Source organism: Musca autumnalis, unplaced genomic scaffold (assembly GCF_047663935.1).
Source record: "Musca autumnalis isolate F117 unplaced genomic scaffold, ASM4766393v1 scaffold_2, whole genome shotgun sequence".
Taxonomy (NCBI): domain Eukaryota; kingdom Metazoa; phylum Arthropoda; class Insecta; order Diptera; family Muscidae; genus Musca; species Musca autumnalis.
Genome location: NW_027411755.1, coordinates 182,925,114 through 182,946,790, shown reverse-complemented (window position 1 = coordinate 182,946,790; position 21,677 = coordinate 182,925,114). Strand labels below are relative to the sequence as shown.

General features: G+C 36.6%; 1 protein-coding gene across 4 annotated transcripts; it reads left to right on the top strand.

Moving 5' to 3' along the window:
* Positions 1–365: 365 nt before the first annotated feature.
* On the top strand, positions 366–19,757 carry LOC141392742 (cytochrome b5-related protein-like). Of its 4 annotated transcripts, XM_073965624.1 has the most exons (5): positions 372–543; positions 692–836; positions 915–1,245; positions 4,578–4,960; positions 5,031–5,807. In XM_073965624.1, exons 2-5 carry the CDS (start codon positions 736–738, stop codon positions 5,545–5,547), a joined length of 1,332 nt encoding a protein of 443 aa, XP_073821725.1. In that variant the 5' UTR covers positions 372–543; positions 692–735; the 3' UTR covers positions 5,548–5,807. The 4 variants fall into 4 exon arrangements, with proteins under 4 accessions (XP_073821724.1, XP_073821725.1, XP_073821723.1 ...); XM_073965623.1 differs by having other exon boundaries at positions 366–836; XM_073965622.1 differs by lacking the exons at positions 372–543; positions 915–1,245; positions 4,578–4,960; positions 5,031–5,807 and adding exons at positions 12,941–13,271; positions 18,576–18,958; positions 19,023–19,757 and having other exon boundaries at positions 587–836.
* The last annotated feature ends 1,920 nt before the right edge of the window (positions 19,758–21,677 follow it).

Genomic DNA, 21,677 nt, shown 5'->3' with positions numbered 1-21,677 from the left:
TTGTTCAACAAAAGAGAAATGAGAAGATTCAACAAATCCACTGGATTTAAAATATCAATTCCATTGCGTCATATAACTATACGTTAAACTTTAAGCGACTAGCTTTCTTATTTACGTTATTTCTGGTAAAAGACTAAAAGACAAAGGGCAACCTAGTTCGAAATTGAATCGACCGTTCTTAATTAATTTATCGGAAATGACTTAAGTAAGAATGCCAGATTACTTATGTACCCAGGCCTTTACTTTCAATATTGTTTAACTTGTTAACCCACCGCGACTTTGAGTAGAGAAGTTCGCCAAAACCACTGTGTGTCGCTCTGCCATCTCACTCATTATCTTTATACTTTATTTGGAATGTTTGCGATAGCTTCTCTCAGTGCTCTGGCCAACAGGGCGATGGCTGCAACGCTGTTTATGCCAGACCTCTTGGGGTCTTAGCCGCTCAACAACAAGCTCTCACTCAATCAGTATCCGTTGTGTAAACAAAGAAGAAACAAACACGGAGCGGAATGTTAAGACATTCGTAACGGCCAGATTATTGTGGTGATTAAAGCAGCTAATCGCGTCTTGTTTTATGACCTAAAAATTATCAAGTTCAAGATATTCATTCTACCACCAATAGTTTTGGGTGGCAGTTTGCGAAAATATAAGCGCCAAAAATAACACAAAATAAATGCATTATTTTTCTTAGTGAGAGATTAAGAAAAAATTAAATATAAGACCACATTTAAAAACATGTCTGTTACCAAACTACTGGAAAAAGAAACATGGAAAAAATCCACAATATCATTTAAACCACCTACCTATCGGAATAAACCTTTGGTCACCAATCAAAGGTTAGTATTTTTTTAATTGCAATTTAAAACTTTCCACTGAAATAATTAACCAGAAACTTTGTAACATTTACATTATAGCTGGTTAGCGGGCAAACGAAAAGATGATGGAGCCGAAGGTCTTTGGCGTATTTACGATAATCTGTATGATTTTACAGATTTCATAAGAATACATCCTGGTGGTTCATTTTGGTTGGAACAAACTAAGGGAACCGACATTACAGAATCGTTTGAAAGTCATCACATTAGGGGTGTGCCTCAGGCGATATTACAGAAGTATTTTGTACGTAAAGCCACTCAGCCGAGGAATTATACTTTGACATTACATGAAAATGGTTTCTATCGTACGCTGAAGAAGCGGGTTGCCGAAGAGCTGAAAAAATTGGATAAGACGCCAAAGGATAAGACAAGTGTAAGAATATGTATTAAGTAATTTAATAGTACGTTTACATATATATGGGTTGTCACAAATCCTCATGAAAGAGGTAAACACTACAAAAAGCTCTAATGTAAACAAAGCTTAAAGGCGAATATTAGAGCAACAGAGATATTTGATTGGATTCTGCTAAAGAATGAAGAATAAAGGGATTTTACTTATTAATTACACTTGTGATCATGGCAATTTTTGTGATCATCGTCATTGAAAAACTACGTTATTGTCGCCTATAAAGGCTCTTGACAGTTCATCTATAAATACTTGCTTTTAAAGCGTATTTAGACTATTAAACCTCATAAAGAAGAGTTACAATGGCACCAAAACTATGTTTTACATAAAGAAGAACTCTATTAAGCTTTCCTTGTGTGTGGAGTAAGACATTTGTCTGCATACTCTCGGCTATTTAATTCGTGCTCGTTATCGAGAGCACACAAGCCCTTTTCACCGGAAAGCTATACAGTGGCGAATATATGGAACATTTTTAAAATATTTAGCCTTTGACATTTGTATATTTTCAAACAGAGCCAATGACTTAAAACAGTCACGCACATAAATTCATTAATGTCGAAATACCTCTGTATTAAGACTAACGCTGCAATTTCTGACGATGGGGAGGACTAAAGCCTAACCCTGCGTTTACAAATGACAGGACAGTTGACTTCATGTATTGATTGTCAAAATCCCACAACTTTCCTGTGTAGGCGTCCCGACAACTGCAAAAACAGTTGTAAAATTTTGAATGAAAATCATCGACATCTTTTTGTTTTCCATTCACATATTTTGTTTTTGTTCATGTTCTTTTGTTTTCAACACATTTCAATTATTATCTCACTTATTTTTACAAAAATGCCAAAAATTTGTCTTCCTTAGTCCCAATTTACATTAGGCGAGTTTACTTGCGGCAATTGTCAGTTTGTAGGTGAGAGAGGGTGCTGAGAGGCAAAGGGTTACCATATGCCTCACCTCTCTCTCCTACAAAATGACAATTGCCGCAAGTAAACTCGCCTAATGTAAATTGGGACTTACTGTCTGTGTGGGAGACAAACGACAAATGTATGTATGTGTTAGTAAATCAGGGTTGTATTTGAAGACAAACTGTCTGGTGTAAACGCGTAGTAAAGGGTCTTTGCTTCGGGCGACAAAAGCGAAATCGGTCTGGTTTCCTGTCTTCATTTTCCAGGTTTCGGGAGCGATCGGTTGAAAACTTTAGTGAGATACTCGACACTCTGCACATCCATTTGTTTCAGTTTGCTAATGGAGACAGTTATGGGGAGATGTTCTGATCCAAGAGAAGCGACAGCTTGCCAGTTGACGTCATTTGTCAGACCAGTAGTGCGATTCTCTAACTCATTTTTTGAGTTACCGACAAAAATCGGTAAAATTAAAATGCTCATAATTTCGATAATTAACGATGTTTTTCGGTAAGTTAGCGACGAATAAAAAATAGTCGTAAAGTTCTACCGATAGAAAGAGTGTTGTCAACTTTTATTTGAATTTTTCATTCATAATTTTGCGTTTTAATTTTACCGACATTTGTCGGTAACTCAAAAAATGAGTTAGAGAATCGCACTACAGATGACACAATGGTTATGTCTAGCGAGCTGTGACACACTCAGCTAATTCTGGTAGCTATCAATCTGCTCAGTCAGCACTATACCTCTCTGAAGTGTGATTCTCTAACTCATGTTTTGAGTTACCGACAAAAATCGGTAATATTAAAATGCTAATAATTTCGTCACTTAACGATATTATAGTTCATTTAGACTAGCCATAAATTCTCAACTGGATTTAATAAATCCAGTACAAATCTGATTGCATTTAGATATACCTTTGGAGGATTTAAATGGCAGTCAGCTGATTTTTTTAATAGCATAATTACCAAGGTCGATGCATCTGCCCGTCTGATCGAATTTGAAACGTCAAAAAAAGTTGTTGTAAATTGAATTCGTCTCAAAAAACATACGGCAAATTACAAATTTATTGTTTAATATTGAAAATTTTAGCACATTATGCTACTAATGCTAAATAAGAGCAAATTAAAAATTATTGTATCGTTTACACATCGTAAATATTATATTGTTTAATCAACCAACTTTGTATATCAAAGAAAATTTAATTTTTCCGCTATTTTTAATTATTTTTATTGTCGCAATTAGCCGATGCATCTACCTTGTTTCTTGTGCTAGCTTGCAACTTTTTGTATTTTCTAGCAACATGTTGCAAAAACAGAGTTGTATACGAGGATTTATGCCGGATTTAAAACAAATCCACTCAATACGAGGATTTATTTTTGTATGGGAAATCTGGTAGATTTTTGCTGGAATTAGCAAATAAAACCTGATAATGTGTTAAATCCGGCTAATGATGCCATATCTAAATGGCCTATTATTCGGTAAGTTTGCGGCCTATAAAAAGTAGTCATACCCCTATTATTACAAGTCTTCTTTTGTTATATTTACCGAACAGATTTTGAGCGTTCCGCTTAACTTTAAGTTAAAAGTGATGATTGAATTTCAAGGAGGAGCTCATTGGCATTAACTTTCAATGTAAAAATTATAATTTTAATGCCTCCAAATTGGTTTATTTTGCGTTTTCAAATTCATCAGATAGTAAAAGAACACATATAATAATGGCCCATAAAGTTCTACAGATTGCAACAGTGCTGTCAACATTAATTTTAAACTTTTCATTCAATTACGTTTTTTCTTCTGGTCGTCTACAAAAACTCTCTTCTTGTCTTCTATAAAGTCTTTCTTCTGAACTTCTATGAAGACTTTCTTCTGGTCGTATATAAATACTCCGTTTTGGTCGTCCATAAGGACTTCCTTCTTTTTTTCTTCTTTATTTTGGTCGTCTATAATGACTCACTTGTTGTCGTCTATTATGACTCGTAATCTATAAAGACTCTGGTCTGGTACATTTAAAACACTATCTTCTGATAATCAATAAAGACCGACCTTTTGGTCGTACATAAGGACTTCCTCCTGATCGTATATTAAGACTTTCTTCTGATCGTCTATAGAGACTTGATTTTTGTCGTTTATAAAGAATCGCTTCTTGTCGTGTATTAAGGCTTCCTACAAAGCCTCTATCCTTATCATCCATAAATACCCTCCGTTGGGCGTCTAAAAATATAAGCTTCTAGTCTTAAGATTACCAACTGATCCTCTTAAAATACAAGATAAGATATTAAAATTTCCATCTTCCCATAATGCCTATGTTTCGGTCTTTTAATACCTTTAGTTTCCTGACTATTTTCCCTGGGTTGTTTTTAAATAATTATTGATTTTCCGTTTCATTTCTTTCAGGTCTATCATTTAATACTTCTAGCTGCCACAGTGGGTTTTACTATCTTATCGGCGCTAATGCCAAATCTTATTTTTGAAGTGGCAGCAGCTCTTGTCTTGGCATGGCTAAGTATTGTTGCCCATAATTACTTCCATCAACGTGATAATTGGCAAATGTATACCTTTAATTTGACCTTGATGAACTTTAATGAATGGCGGATTTCACATGCCCTGTCGCATCATGTCTATACAAATTCTTTACATGATTTGGAAATGTCATTGTTTGAACCCTTTCTATGTTGGGTGCCCAATAAACATATTGCCTCAAAGGCCAGACGTGTTGTATCGGTTATAATACAACCGGTGTTCTATGCAGCCATATTCCCATTTCATTTTGTCCAAAGGTATGCCAAAAGAAATAAGACAATTCAATTTATCTCAACAATATATTATCTTTTTCTTTTCTCCTTGCAGAGCTGTTCGTTCAATATTCTCCAAAAATGAATTATTTTGGCATGATATCATTGGATTCTCCCTACCCCTTCTTATGTTACTAGTCTCCCAGGCATCACCGCTAAGCGTATTTGTACAATGGTTCCGCATCATAGCCATATCAAGTTTTATATTCGGTTTAATCGGTTTGAATGCATCACATCATACACCCGAAATATCTCACGATGGTGATGCCTTACGCAAAGATATGGACTGGGGACTCTATCAACTGGACACCATTATCGATCGTGGTGATATTAAAAATTCCCAATTTATGTGTGTCACCCATTTTGGTGAACACACCCTTCATCATTTATTCCCCACCCTGGATCATGGTCTATTGCCACAACTGTATCCCGTCTTTTTGAAAACTCTCATCGAATTCAAGAGTGAATTGAGAGAAATAACATTTTTGGATCATATTATTGGTCAAAATCAGCAGCTTCTCAGGACCGAAGCAAATCCCATTGCACCAGACCAAAGAAAACTTAAAAAGTAAAAGAAATTTAATTTGATATACTTACATATGGTTTGTTCCAGAACTGCAAGAATCTACTAATTTTTACTATTTTTTCCGATAACATAAAGGAAAAAATGTTATCGTAGTAAAAAAAATAGTAACTTCTTGCAGGTTCTGGAACAGAGCAATAAATGTATTGTTATTGTTATTTTTTTTTTTTTATTTTTTTATAAAGTAGTTTTAGTTTATTTTTATACAAAGTCATTGTGATCATGGAAAAAATATAATTTGTTAATATAGAATATTTGTTTTAATTGCACTTTGATAAAGTGTTGTTGAGTGCGCATTACAACAACGCATGGTGGTATAAGAAGGTGTTACATCAAATCATGCAAAACGTCAAATTTGCTCAGAATAATGCATTACTGTGAATTGCATGTTTACATTTTGTATGTGATTTTATTCACAATAATGCATTTTGACAACTAGTATGAAGATCAGCTGTTTTTGTCGCTGTGCCTGTATTATTTTGCCATGCAAAAACCAAATGAAAACTTCAAGAAAAAACTTGGCATCACTTACACTTTATTCATTTGGTTGTTGTTTTTAACGAGTAAAAAACGAATGGACCTAATGTTTTTTGCACATAACGGACTCAGTACATACGGTCCGTTGAGTGTCGAGTTATGCTTGGTTTACATTTACGAAATCCACTCGATTTCAACTGTAAATTACATTGCTTATGGGTACTTTACACGATATGTTTTTTACATATGAGTTGTCACTTCTCCCATACAAAATGTATATGCAAAGTGACAACTCATATGTAAAAAAACATCGTGTAAAGTACCCATTAAATGTCAAATGAAATTCAATGGACTTCAGATGAGTTTTCATTTGTGGTATACGCAAAGTAATTGGCAGTTGAAATTGAGTGGATTTCGTAAATGTAAACCAAGCATTACATATGAAAACTTCAAAGATAAAAACTTGGCATCACTTACACTTTTGTGATATGTTTGTTGTTTTTAACGCGTGACGCGACTCACAAAGGACCGATTGTCACGAGGCCTTAAAGGCCGTGGCAAATACGGTCCGTCGCTTCAAGAGCAAACTTGGCATCACTTACAAATTTTTCATGTGATTTTTGTTTTCAACGCGTCACACAACGGACCGTATGTATAAAGTTTTCATGTGGTTGTTGTATCGCGATGCTCAACGGTCCCAGTCCGTTTAAAACCGAAAACACATCCAACGTTTGAGTAAAGCTATGTGTCATTTCTGGCAGAAGAATAAAATACAAAGTGCAGCCAGGTTTGAATTTTTCTTTATTCTTTTACCAGAAATGACGCACAACTTTAATCAAACGGTTGATTTTTTTTCAGCTTGATTTTTAAGGCCTCTGCACATAGGCAGGATGATGAATGAATAATTGTTGAACCAAATTCGAACATGTGTACAGATCTGCTACTAAGGTTACAGAATGGAATCACTTTCTGTTCGAGACCGAGACACTGTGCCATTACGTTAATGAGATTGCTGATGAGCTTGTACGAACCTGTACACCATCCAATATGTCATTTCATTAACAAACATGACAACCTCCATACAGATCTAACTGTTCGTAAATGTCAAAATGTATCTGGTCCTCTTTTAAGTCTCCCTTCTTAAAAGAGGTCCAGAGTGTTCCTTCTGACCCCCTCTTCATTAAAGGCTCCCTCCTGGTCATTTATAAAGTCTCCCTTCTTGTCGTCTTTAAATAATGAGATCTATCGGAATCAACTTAGATACATATATGTATTTTAGCAGCATTCTGGTCACTGATAAAGACTACCAGTCGGCGGCAGGTTCTTCGATACCGGATTGGCATGGAACCACACAATACCTGTGTTCAGACCAGCGGCTGCCACCTGTGTTGGGAGCAACATTTCGCGGAATGTCTGCTCCGGATTCTTTTGGTCCGTGACGGTACGAAGTAAACCCCAGGACCACCATGGATGTGCTCGGTATGTCACATTCGCATACACCACACTTAAACTTCGGTGAGATGCCGGGATTGGGTGCATCTCAGGAGTTGCTCTGGACTCGTCCATGTGAAGGGGACGACAGGGACTATGTTGCTGCATGCAACCACATTGTTCCCAAAGTCTGGAAAATGGATAGGGTGGTTCCACTGCTTAAGCTATGCTAGGATGCTAGGAAAGGTTTATCGCCGCTGTAGCTATCCAATTGCCGATCATCAGCATGTGTTTCCTAAGCAACACAGTATAACAACAGCGTTGCACGCCTGATGGTGGCGTTCGACTTATCAAAAGTCTTTGATACTGTCGAGCACTCCACGCTGTTCGAGAACATTGGGCAGACAACGCTCCGGCAAAGTTTGAAACGTTGGATAATCAGTTATTTGTGTGGACGTCAGTCGAACGTGGATTTCAGGGACAAGAAGTCCAAGCCCTGTAGAGTGAAACAGAGAATTCCTCATGGTAGGTTGATATCTTCACCCCCTCCAGATGGCATTAAGATCACGTATGCGCAACATTTGCGGATGATTGTACAATTTTGGCGTCATGTACCTTCCCTGATTTCCTTTTTTGATAGGTTGAACTCGTATTTAACAATCTTACTAACATTTCTCCACGCGAGGTATATGTAAATATCCGCCACTAAATCGACGGCCACTCTGTTCACAATATGGACTGTAGAGGTGAGCACTAAGTTGAATGTCACGGTCGATGGTAGCAGAAATCCAACGACTACTACGAATATAAGTGCAACGCGATGGAATAATATTTAAACCTGTCAGAATGCCGCCCTAACAACTGCAACGGGATGCCTACTACACGTCTTAAGTAGGCCATTTAAATATGGAGACAACGCTTTTTGCAGTACCGCAACACAATGGCATGCTTTCGTTGCAGTACTTGGTCGGGTGCTACATAATCACCATATGGTGGGTAAGACCCCCTCACCCATTCATATCAGGAGGGATCTTTATGATCTAGAAAGAGAGGTCTAGCGTTACAAGAGAGATCGTCTAGATCACCAAGCCTCTCAAGCAGGTTTAAATAACATTCACACAGATGCAGTCACAGATGTCATTAACAGCTACATATGCGGTGTGAATGCGGTCTTCTGAGAGCATCTGATCAGTATGCGGCGCACAGGCCCATATGACACACTGCACCTTTTCAACTAACTCCAGTAGATTTGTGGCTACAACCAATCGAAGCTGTTACATTCCTATAACTGGAGATAACCCCAGAGTCAGAATAAGAAGAAAATCGAACTTACAAACATATTCAGGTACCATATAAAGACTCCCCGCCAACAATCTATAAAAACGTAATTTCCTAAAAATACACTCTTCCGATCGCCTATAAAGAGTCAGTTATATAAAGGTGCGGTATTGCAGAGAGCGAAGCAACAAATAAATAGAATTGGAGATCTTTTCTTAGTTTGGCTAATATAACAAATGTTCTGTAATGGGCCAGGTAAGTAAATCTTGCTCTATAAATATTCACTTTAGGTCATCGAAAAGACTACTCCCCTCTGGGCATTTATAAACACTGGCTACTGGTAGCCTATAAAGACTCGCCATTTATCGTCCACAACCCCTTTGAAGGAAGGGGTTCTATGCGATGACGTGACTTCATGGCATATTTCGCATTGGTTAAAAGCAAGTCGTGAAAGATCCGATCTTTTCATTAGCATGCAAAGGAAGTCGTGAAAGATCCGATCTTTTCATCAGCATTTGAATCATTTGTACAGATCACTATAAACAAACAAGTCGATTTGTACATCCCTACATGTAGCGACATCAAAACAAAAGAGTATTCATTTCCAAAATTGTTGTTATAAAGCCTTTACCTAATCAACTGCGTGTGCGTTCAAAAAAACAAAAACAAAATACATGTATTTGTTTTTGTTTTCAATTTGAAATACATGTATTTTGTTTTTGTATTTTTGAACGCACACGCAACACGCAGTTAATGAGGTACAGGCTTTAAATTACAAAATTACAAATTAAATGTAAGTTCACGAACTAGAAATTCTTAAAGGAGTGCTGTTGGAGTCCATGTCGAAATCTGAACAGTAGTGGGATTCTGTGACTCTTTTTTGCTGTTATCGATAATTGTCGGTAAAATTAAAATGTGAAGCAATCCATATTTCAATAATTACACTTTCATGCCCTCTACATTTCAATAGTAACAATTTTCATAGTTTTGTACCTTTGTCATTGTGAGTTTGTAAATATTCCAATTTCCCATTGTGATTGATTCATTGTATTTTAAAGTTAACTGACAGAATGCAACTATGTAAATAATTTATTCTACTACTCTTGTAAAACAACCCATTAATTACTACTTTCGATATACCATTTTATGCAACTGTAAACTATTAACACCCTACTATTTCTTCTCACGATTAGTACTTAGGCTAGAACAAAATTCAATAAAATCGCTCAGTTTGTGATCTACATTCTAAAGCGTTACATAACCATCAGATAAGATCACAAGGAGTGGTCTCCATTCTAACACGTTATGGTAACCATCAGATAAGATCACAAGGAGACAAAGTGCTCCTCCGGCAGTCAACATCAATCCTCACTTGTGTGTTTTCCTGTACAATCTAAACCAGATTGTTATAATGGCGCCCAACTCGTGGCCATGTATCGCGACCACACCAACCATAATCTGTGAGTAATAGCCGAGGACAACAACAACAAATTCAATAGCACAGCGTAATTCTTGGAGCGATCAGTTGCCGCATTCGTATCCAAAGATGACCCACAAGAAGAAAATGCCTGTTGGAAAAGAAGATTGATGAATCAACAACTATGTGCGTGTACGATGTATGAGTTTTACTCCAGGGTGAGGTAAACATACATCCACCTCTGATGTCAGTTATTCATCTTTACTCCTGCAAAATGAACCGCGAACCATGTTGAGAAAAAGAAGGTTGATGAATAACCAACAATGTACGTGTACGATGCAGTTTTACTCCAGGGGGAGGCAAAATACATCCACCTCTACCGTTAGTTAGTCACCTTTACTCCAGGGGGAGGTTCCGCAGAAAGTCTTCAACGCCATCTTCATGCAATTACTACATCTTATTGGCACAATAGCAGTTTCAACAACGAATGTTCCTGATCCAGTCCATCCTAAGCAGAAGCAAGAATCCTGATGCAGGTTACAATAGAAGTTCAACAATCCGTAATTTCTGATGCTTCATCGGGACGCTTTCAGCATCAGAGGGGGAGACTGAAGCAATCCATATTTCAATAATTACACTTTCATGCCCTCTACATTTCAATAGTAACAATTTTCATAGTTTTGTACCTTTGTCATTGTGAGTTTGTAAATATTCCAATTTCCCATTGTGATTGATTCATTGTATTTTAAAGTTAACTGACAGAATGCAACTATGTAAATAATTTATTCTACTACTCTTGTAAAACAACCCATTAATTACTACTTTCGATATACCATTTTATGCAACTGTAAACTATTAACACCCTACTATTTCTTCTCACGATTAGTACTTAGGCTAGAACAAAATTCAATAAAATCGCTCAGTTTGTGATCTACAATCTAACGCGTTACATAACCATCAGATAAGATCACAAGGGGTGATCTCCATTCTAACACGTTATGTAGCTATCAGATAAGATCACAATGAGACAAAGTGCTCCTCCGGCAGTCAACATCAATCCTCACTTGTGTTTTGCTGAACAATCAACACTAGATTGTTATAAATGCTTATAATTTCGATAATTAACGAAATTTTTCGGTAAGTTAACGATGAATAAAAAGTAGTCGCTACCCTCTACCGACAAAAACAGTGATGCCAACTTTTCTTTATGTTTTTAGTCATAATTTTGCGATTTAATTTTACCGATTTTTGTCGGTAACAGCAAAAATGAGTTACAGAATACCACTACTGGTGATGAGAAGATAATAGAAAAGCTTCTGTAAGATGAAACAAAATCCGTGGCTGAGAGTGGACGAAGTAAACTCTGTTGCAGTGCAGCGGTGGTGATTAAATTGAAATTTTGGGTGTAAACTTTATGCTGATAAATTAGTTCTAGTTTTTTCATGAATTAGTTTGAATTAATAAAGAGTTCGGTTTGTCATGAAAATCATATTTCAATACAGAATTTTCCATTTTCCAAACAAGACATGAAAATGCCATGCCAAAGGGTTGGTGAAAATTACATTTCAAAGCATTGGTCAAAATGACATGCTTAGGATCCGATCTTAATATCCGAAAATGAGTGTCATCTTATGGTGGTCACGCTCATATAAAATTCATGAGTGAAAATGCTAAAAAGATGACATGCCAGATCACTTGCACCCATGTTTCAATAGCATCCTTGGCATCGAACATTTTGCTGGGAAATAATTACTTCTGATCGTCATAAAGTCTCCCTTCTTTTCGTCCACACAGACTCGTTTATGCTTGTTTACGTGAACTATCTTAAGGCCGCGGCACATATCATCAGTTGTGTGACGCGTTGCACGTTGAAAACAACAACCATATGAAAAATGTGTAAGTGATGCCAAGTTTGTTCTTGAAGTTACAATCCGACGCTCAACGCGCCGTAAGTGCAGAGGCCTTCAAGGCTTCAAGAACAAACTTGGCATCACTTGTACTTTTTTCATATGGTTGTTGTTTTTAACGCGTGACGCGACTCACAACGGACCGTATGCTTCTCTACAAAGACCGCCAAAACCACAGTGTTGCTCACTCCATCTCACTCTTTATTTTTATATATTATCTTTACACTTTGATCTTTATACTTTATTTTGGAATGTTTGCGATAGCTTCTCTCTGTTCTCTGTCCAGCAGTACGGTGGCAGCAACGCTCTTTATGCAAACCTCTTGGGGTCTTTCTACACACTCAAAAATAAACTCTGTTCAATCTCCGCAAAAGAGTTTACTAATTTTGAAATTTGAATATTTGATAAAAAATGCAAAATAGTAGATTCTTTCAGGTTCTGGAACATAGCAAAAAAAAATAAACAAACACGGAGCGGAATGTTGGGGCAATCATATCGGCCAGCTTGTTGTGGTTGTGATTAAAGCTAATCGTCCTGTTTTATGACCTATTATCAAATTCATGATATTCTACCACCAACCAACAGTTTTGCGTGGCAGTTTTCGAAAATACAAGCAAGCGGCAGGGCAGTTTATTACACTAAATAATTCTTATTGCTTTTTTCTTTACCGAAAGTTTAAGGAAAAAGAAATAGAAGAAAATATTGAAAAAACATGTCGGTTACCAAAGAAACGTGGAAAAATTCCACAATATCACTGAAACCTCCTACCTATCGGAGTAAACCTTTTGTCACCAATCGAACGTTAGTACTTGTTTAATGCATTGCACAAAACTTCTACAAAATAATATACTTTGAAATATTTACATGTATAGCTGGTTGGCGGGCAAACGAGAAGATGATGGAGCCGAAGGTCTTTGGCGTATTTACGATAATCTGTATGATTTTTCAAAATTCATAAAACTACATCCTGGTGGTTCATTTTGGTTGGAACAAACAAAGGGTACCGACATAACGGAACAGTTTGAGACTCATCACATTAAAGGTGTACCTGAGGCTATATTAAAGAAATATTTCGTCCGCAAAGCCACACAGCCAAGGAATTATACTTTGACATTACATGAAAATGGTTTCTATCGTACACTGAAGCGACGTGTTGCCGCCGAGCTGGATAAATTGGATAAATCACCAAAGAATAGGACAGATGTAAGTACATAATTTTGATGGAAGTACTCTTGTGATCATATTTAAAGGCTGCCACCAACAGCCTGCCTTCTCGTCGTTATTAAAAAAAAAACTACGTTGCTCGAAAAGCCTATTTACCCTCAGTTTTTGTAAAAATATTTATCGTTCTCACACGAATTGTCAAATTTTGTAGATCGATTTACTCGCCTTAGGGCAAATGTAGAACTCTGATTTTTGAATGAGGAATTCTACAATATATATGGAACACGCCTACGAAGAATTAGGTCTGTATATCGTCTAGGGGCTGAGCTATGGATGCTCAAATTATTACGAATATAGACGAACGATCGAAAAATAGTTACAAAAACAGAGGGTTAGACTACCATTTGTTAGACGATTGGTATCCTCTAACCCTGCATTTACACATGCCAGGGCAGTTGAGTACATGTATTGATTGTCAAAAACCCAAAACTTGCATTTGTGACGTAGTTGTCCAGACAACAGCAAAAACTGTTGTAAAATTATGAATGAAAATGTCGATTTATTTTTGCTTTCCGTTCGCATATTTAGTTTTTGTTCTTTTTTTGTTTTCTACACATTTCAATTATCATCTCACTTCTTTTTAACAAAAATGTCAAAAATTTTTAAAAATTAACCCCACTGTCTGTGAAAAAATGATGGATAGCTAGGAGACAGCCGAAAAATATATGTATGTTTTATGCTTGGTTTACATTTACGAAACCCACTCGATTTCAACTGTCAATTCCTTTGCGTATACGTCAAATGAAAACTCATATGAAATTCATTGGATTTCATTTGACGTTTAAGCAATGGAATTGGCAGTTTAAATCGAGTAGATTTCGTAAATGTAAACCAAGCATTAGTCCCAATTTACATTTAGCCATTTTCCTTGCGGCAATTTTTTCGTTCTCTTTTAAACTTGCCTCTTGCGTTTAGTTTATATTTACATTACGCATTTTCCTTGCGGCAATTGTCAGTTTGTAGGCGAGAGAGGGTGTTGAGAGGCAAAGGGTTACCATATGCCTCACCTCTCTCTCCATCAAACTGACAATTGCCGCAAGGAAAATTGCCTAATTTAAATATGGACTTATAAAAGGCAATTCTGTTCCGACAAGTTTTGTTTTCAAAACAATGAAAATAATGTCAAATACGTAAAATATATGTAAAAGGAATTGCCTGAAAATTGCCGGCACGAGCAATTTTTCCCATTTCCATTCCCCTTACGTGTCTCTCCTACAAACAGAGACTTGACGCAAGTAAACTTGCCTTATGTAAATTGGGACTTAGTAAATCAGAGTTGAATTTGCATATAGTATGTCTTGTGTAAACGCCTAGTAATGGTTGCATATAAAGAACCCTCTAAATAAATCATTTTGTTTGGTTTCCGAAGTGGGTGCTCATATGCTGATCATATTATAAATACAATCTGTTCAATTATTTAGCAAAATTTCGAATATAATTCTGAGCTATGTACATCTACTCTTCATTGATTTTGAAAAGACTTTCGATAGCATTCATCGTGGCTACAATTGGAATTCATTGCACCAAAGAGGTATTCCGCCCAAGCTTATAAGCCTCATACAGGAGAGTTACAATGACGCAAAATGCTTGGTTTATAAAAGAAACTTTTAAAGGAAAATTATTAATTTCGTTAATTTGCATTAAGATCTGCATTTAATTTTACCCTGACAGACGACAGTTTCTGCATTTACGAAACAACTGATTACTGGTAAACAACTGTTTAATTGTTGTTTGCAATGCAAATTGTGTCTCAGAGCAAGAATATGCTCTCCCTCCTACAAGAATATAGGCTCTCTTTTATAGAATTGTAATATTGAAATACCTAAATTCAGTTGCCTCAGTAGACCAATTCTTCTATCTTGGAAGCTTAATAGATCCTGACGTATGGGTGTACGACGTGGAAAGTTACCAACGGCATTACGAAAGTCTTAATTTTCATATTTTTTTGCCACGAGATAATCTGTAACGAATACAGAGCTCTTACACCGAGATAATCAGATGGATGTAGGCTCTCAAATGCGGAAGCGAAAATGACAGTGTATTGGTCATTTGCTTCGCAGAGCAAGCGTTGCGTTGGAATGCGTTTAACCAAGAAGAAAGGTTGGAAGACCTAGTAAAACCTGAAGATGTTCCATAGAAGCCGAAATGAAATCTATCGGATAAACCGGGGATCAAATTAGATACGTAGCTCCAAACCGAGTGAGATGCTCCAGCGGTAGTTAAAGAAATAAAATGAAAATAATTTTAGTTTCCTGTTAATATTATTTTCTTCTGGTAAGCGAGCGTCTATAAAGAGTCCCTTATATAAATTCGATACATGTTTTTTTATAAAGCTTGCTCAGGTGGTCTATAAAGATTCAGCTTAGGTCAACGACACGAAACTCTTCAGATCGACCAGAAAGACATTCTTGTGCTCGTCTATAAGGACTCTATTTTATACATCCATATAGAATCTATGAAGACACCATTTGTGGTCGTCTATAAAGACTGATTTCTTATCACCTATAAGAACTCCATTCTGACAGTCTATAAATACTCCCTTCTGGTCGTAAATAACGACTCTTCTTTTTCCCGTATATATGAACTCCCTTCTATAAAGATCCGCTTCTTGTCGTCTATAAGAACTAACTTCTGGTCATCTATAATGACTTGTCATCTATAAAGACTGTACCCTGTACCTTAAAAATAATCGCTTCTGATCATCAATAAAGACTCCCTCCTGGTCGTACTTAAAGACTCCCTTAGGTTCGTTGAGAGAGACTTCCTTCTGGTTCCCATAAAGACTTCCTTCTTGCTCTCTAAAAAGACTTCCTTCTGGCAATCCAAAAAGAACCCTTGTGATCGCCTAAAAAGACTTTGTGGTCGTCAAAAAAGACTACCATCTGGTCGTCTAAAAAAAGATTTCTGGTCATCCATGAAGACTCTCTTCTTGTAGTATATAAGAACTCCCTTCTATAAAGACACGCTTCTTGTAGTCTTTAAGAACTAACTTCTGGTCATCCATGAAGACTCGTCTATAATGACTTGTCAACTATAAAGTCGCCTATAAAGATTTCCCTCTGGTACATTAAAAATAATCCCTTCTGATCATTAATAAAGACTCTCATAGGTTCGGTTATAGAGACTTCTTTCTCGTAGTCTATAATGCCTTTCTTTTGGTGGTCTCTAAAGATTTCCTTCTGCTCGTCTATAAAGACTCCATTATGGTAGTCTATAAAGACTTCCTTCTGATCGTCTCTAAAGTCTACCTTCTGGTCGTCTAAAAAGGCTTCTTTCTGGTCGTCTAAACAGACTTCTAGTCGTCTACAAAAGCTCCCTTCGGGTCGTCTTAAAAGACTTCCTTGTGCTCGTCTATAAAGGCTCCTTTTGGGTCGTCTATAAAAACTACTTTCTGGTCTTCTAAAAAGACTTCCTTCTGGTCATCTAAAAGGACTTCCTTGTAGTCTCTAAAAACGTCTTTCTGGTCATCTAAAAAGACTACCTTCTGGTCGCCTAAAAAGACTCCCCTCTGGTCATCTATAAAGTCTTCCTTCTGGCCGCCTAAAAAGACTTCTTCTAAGGCTGCCTTAGGGTCGTCTAAAAAGACTTCTTTCTGGTCATCTAAAGGGACTTGCTTTAATTCTCTAAAAACGTCCTTCTGGTCATCTAAAAAGACTTTCTTCTGGTCGTCTATAAAGACTCCCTTCTGATCGTCTAAAAAGAACGCCTTCCGGCCGTCCAAAAGAACTTCTTTCTGGTCGTCTACAAAGACTTCTTTGTGGTCGTCTAAAAAGACTCCTTTCTGGTCGTCCGTAAAGACAAACTTCTGGTCGTTTAAAAAAACTAAACAGACCTCCTTTGGGCCTAAATTCATGTTCTATAAAAAATTGAAATGAAAACTTTTATAAAGGAAATAATAGTGCGATTCTATAATTAATTTTTTGAATTACCGACAAAAATCGGTAAAATAAAAACGCAAAATTATGAGTGAAAAGTTGACAGCACTCTTGATATCGGTAGAACCATGGTGGAATAATAAGGTGTTATATCGATAACAATAATCGGACCATTTACCAGACCAAACGTCAAAATTTGCGAACAAATGTTGACGTTTGGTGTGGTAAATGGCCAGAGTATTGTTATCGATGTAACACCTTCTTATTCCGCCATGGGTAGAACTAAAGGCCTGGGTACATAAGCTGCCTCGCCTGATTGTCTTGCTTTCCTGCTTTATTTCTGACATAAAAAGAATAAAGAGGGCCGAGCAAATTTCGAACTAGGTTGCCCTTTTAATTTTTATTCTTTTATCAGAAGCAAGCAAGGTAAGCAGGCAATGCAGCTTATGTACCCAGGCCTCTCATCGTCTATAAAGACTTCAGGCCAGAACAGAATCAATCGTCGCTTGCTTTTCTTGCTTCCTCAAATGTCAAATTATAAAGGAATGTCAGAGCCTCTTTGCAAATCCGCCTGCGTTCCCCTCTAGGAGGCTCTGGCATTCCTTTTAAATTTGACATTTGGGAAGGAAGCAAAACAAGCGACGATTGATTCTGTTCTGGCCTTTCGCTCTGATGGTATATAAACTCTCCCTCCTGTAGTGCGATTCACATGAAAACTTCAAGAACAAACTTGGCATCACTTACACATTTTTCATGTGGTTGTTGTCTTCAACGCGCAACGCGTCACACAAGGGAACGTTTCTACTGCTTTTTATTCGTCGCTAACTTACAGTAAAACATCGTTAATTACCGAAATTATAAGTATTTTAATTTTACCGACATTTGTCGGTAACTCAAAAAATGGGTTAAAGAATCGCACTACTGGTCGTCTGAAAAGATTTACATCTGGTCGTCTGTAAAGACCACTCTCTGGTCATCTATAAAGTCTCCTCTCAGGTCGTCTATAAAGACTTCACACTGATTTTTCTAAAGTTTTTTCTCCTGGTCGTTGTCTATGAAGACTCGCTTTTTGTCGTTTGTCTGCTATTAACAGTTCCTATAAAGACTCTATCCTTATCCTTTATAAATACTTCCCTTTGGACGACTAAAAATACCTAAAACCTCCTTTTTGGCCACCTTTAGATACTTTCTCCTGTCCTAGCCTACAACGACACTTATCGATAGACTATTTACTCTATGATTCTCTAAAGAATACCAACTGATCCTCTTAAAATACATGATAATATATTAAAATATCCTTCTTCCACCCTATAAGCCCGTTTTCCTTATTTTAATGCCCTTAACTTCCTGACAATTTTCCCCATGTTGTTTTTAATAAATTCTTTATTTCCATTTTTTATTCTTTCAGGTCTATCACTTGCTACTTCTAGCCGGCACAGTGGGCTTTGCTATCTTATCGGCTCTAGTGCCAAATCTCATATTTGAAGTGGCCACAGCTCTTTGCATGGCATGGCTATGCATTGCTGCCCATAATTATTTCCATCAACGTGATAATTGGCAAATGTATACCTTTAATTTGACCATGATGAACTTTAATGAGTGGCGGATTTCACATGCCCTGTCGCATCATGTCTACACAAATTCGTTACATGATTTGGAAATGTCATTGTTTGAGCCCTTCCTATGTTGGGTGCCAAATAAATATATAGCTTCAAAGGCCAGACGTGTTGTATCGGTTATAATACAACCCATGTTCTATGCATTCGTATTCCCAGTTCATTTTACCCAAAGGTATAAAGAATGAGAAAAAATATTCAATTTATTTCAACTACATTTTTCTTTTATTTCCTTACAGAGTTATTCGTTCGATATTCTCCAAAAATGAATTATTTTGGCATGATATCATTGGATTCTCTTTACCCCTACTTATGCTGCTAGTCTCCCAGGCATCATCACCACTAAGCATATTCATACAATGGTTCCGCATCATTGTCCTATCCAGTTTCTTATTCGGTTTAATTGGTTTGAATACATCATCACACCATGCACCCGATATATCTCACGATGGTGATGCCCTACGCAAAGACACAGACTGGGGTCTTTATCAACTGGATACCATTATCGATCGTGGTGATATTAAAAATTCCCAATTTTTGGTCGTAACCAGTTTTGGTGAACACACCCTACATCATATGTTCCCCACTCTGGATCATGGTATATTGCCACAACTGCGTCCAATTTTCTATAAAACACTCATTGAATTTAAGAGTGAAATGAGAGAATCGTCATATTTGCATCATATTATTGGACAAATTCAACAGCTACTTAGGACGGAACCAAATCCCATTGCACCAGACCAAAGAAAACTTAAAAAGGGAAATTAAATCTAGCCTGGGATTACACACGGCAGCACACGAATTAATTTTATAAATGTAGTGTGATTTTAGTTTTCAAATACATATGTATTTCAATGTTTAATCCATTCCTACTATATTTTTTATTGTTTGAAATATTTTTGTATTCAGTGCCTTGGCAGTTGCCAAAAGTATAAACGGGGATTTGTGAGTGCAATCGGACACTTTTGCAAAAAGTAGTTTTTGATTTCCTTTATTTTTTTGTCGTGTTGATGCTGCTCCTCCTCAGCAAAACATTTCTATATATTTTCAGATTTTTTTACTAAAGTACCAGAGATATCGCGCCTTGAAAATGTCGTAGTTTAATACAAAAATTTCAAGAAAATCAAAGAGTACAATCATTGATATAAATTGATTTGAAATATTAAATCGCGAAAATTACTCACAAGCCCACTGTGCAAATACAAAACAAAGTTTTTTCTATTTGGAGCCATGGTAGAACAAGAAAAGGTAGCAGCAATACCCAGCTGACTGAACTGGGCTGTAGTGTTAGTGTCAAATTCCATACGACATTTTATATATTTATTTCTATGTTCGATGTATATTAGGGACATATATTTTTTGAAGAAAAAAATTATTCATCTGAAATAAAAACAATTTCCCATAAAGACTCCTTTATATCATTGACATGTAACCTCCTCCAGTTCCGAACGACATGTCGCACACTAAAACACCACTTATAGAGGCGGTACAATATTTGTTAATATGTGTGGTATTTTGTTAAACTTGAAAATAATATATTCCTAATAAACATGTGCTTCTTGTTTTCAAAAACAAAAGATTGAAACAGCTTCTCTTTTTTAAGTGAATTACTAGCGACCCCAAACATTTTTGCAAGAATTCTACTTCCTGCGTGATATTGTGCATTTAGTGGAATGATATGGAAACATTCAAACTGAAAATCTAACGAGTTTTCCTTTATGTTTTTCAAAACATTCAATCAAATGTGAAAAATTATTAGTTTTTTAAATTCCAATAATTTATAGACATTTCCTTATTTTGTTTACATTTATATTTGACACTAACGTTCCAAACAAAAACAAATTCCTTTGTGGTTGTTGTTCGAGTTGTATTTGTTGTAGTATTAACTTTAGCTTTGTTCCTTTACTTTTTTAATGGTAAGGGTGGTAAAAGAGAAAAGTGTCAAAGTTGCTCAAAATTGCTCTCTCATGAACATTTTTACCAGAAAAGTAAAGGAACGGAAAAATGGTATATCTGGCAGCAATGTCAAAAAGAAACACAAAAAAATCAATTTTCGTCTTTTATTTCACAGTTTTTAATTTAGTTTTGTCAGCTTTCGACTTTTTCTTCTGTTTATCGTCTATTTGTGAAATAATCGTCAAACAAAAGTCGAAAAACCAGTTCTGCCATTTTTTACCTGCAGAAATTTTGCTGGTAGCCTGTGGTAGAAGAGAAAGCCATTTTCGCTCTCTCTCCACTCTCACTCTCTTAAAAATTGCTTCCAGTTTTGCCACTTTTCGGGGTTAAGGAACGCTTTGCAGGTTAAAAATGGTAACAAATGGGAAAAATGGTAACCTCAGGTAAGTAAAGGAACACAGCTTTTACCTTGTATTTGTTCTACCATGATTTGGAGCAATGTTAAAGAAGTTAAGTATTTCTTTGCATATAATTTTTACAGAATTCGACTTTCTCAAGGTGCGATATCTCTGGAACCCTTAGCGAAAAAAATCAAAAAATACTTTTTGCACTCAGATTTCCCCGAATTCACTCAGAATTCCCCAAATATGTGTATTAATGAAAAAGGTTTGTATCTTTACTATTTTCTGCTCCATGATGCAATACTTAAGGTAGAACAGTAATGGCCCCGGCACATACGGTACGTTGTGCGGCGCGTTACAACAACCACATGAAAAATTCAAGAACAAACTTGGCATCACTGTCATTTTTTTCATGTGGTTGTTGCCATAATGGCCCCGGCACATAAGCCCTCGGTGCATACGATCCGTTGTGCGACGCGTTGCGCGTTGAAAACAACAACCACATGAGAAATGTGTAAGTGATGCCAAGTTTGTTCGTGAATTTTTCATGTGGTTGTTGTAACGCGACGCTCCACGCGCCGTATGTGCCGCGGCCAA

Excerpts from the sequence above, each read along its gene's own strand:
- LOC141392742 (XM_073965622.1), top strand. The coding sequence starts at position 736 with ATGTCTGTTACCAAACTACTGGAAAAAGAAACATGGAAAAAATCCACA. Across the intron at positions 13,272-18,575 it reads CACCAAAGAATAGGACAGAT|GTCTATCACTTGCTACTTCT; the intron begins GTAAGTACATAA and ends TTATTCTTTCAG. Across the intron at positions 18,959-19,022 it reads CCAGTTCATTTTACCCAAAG|AGTTATTCGTTCGATATTCT; the intron begins GTATAAAGAATG and ends ATTTCCTTACAG.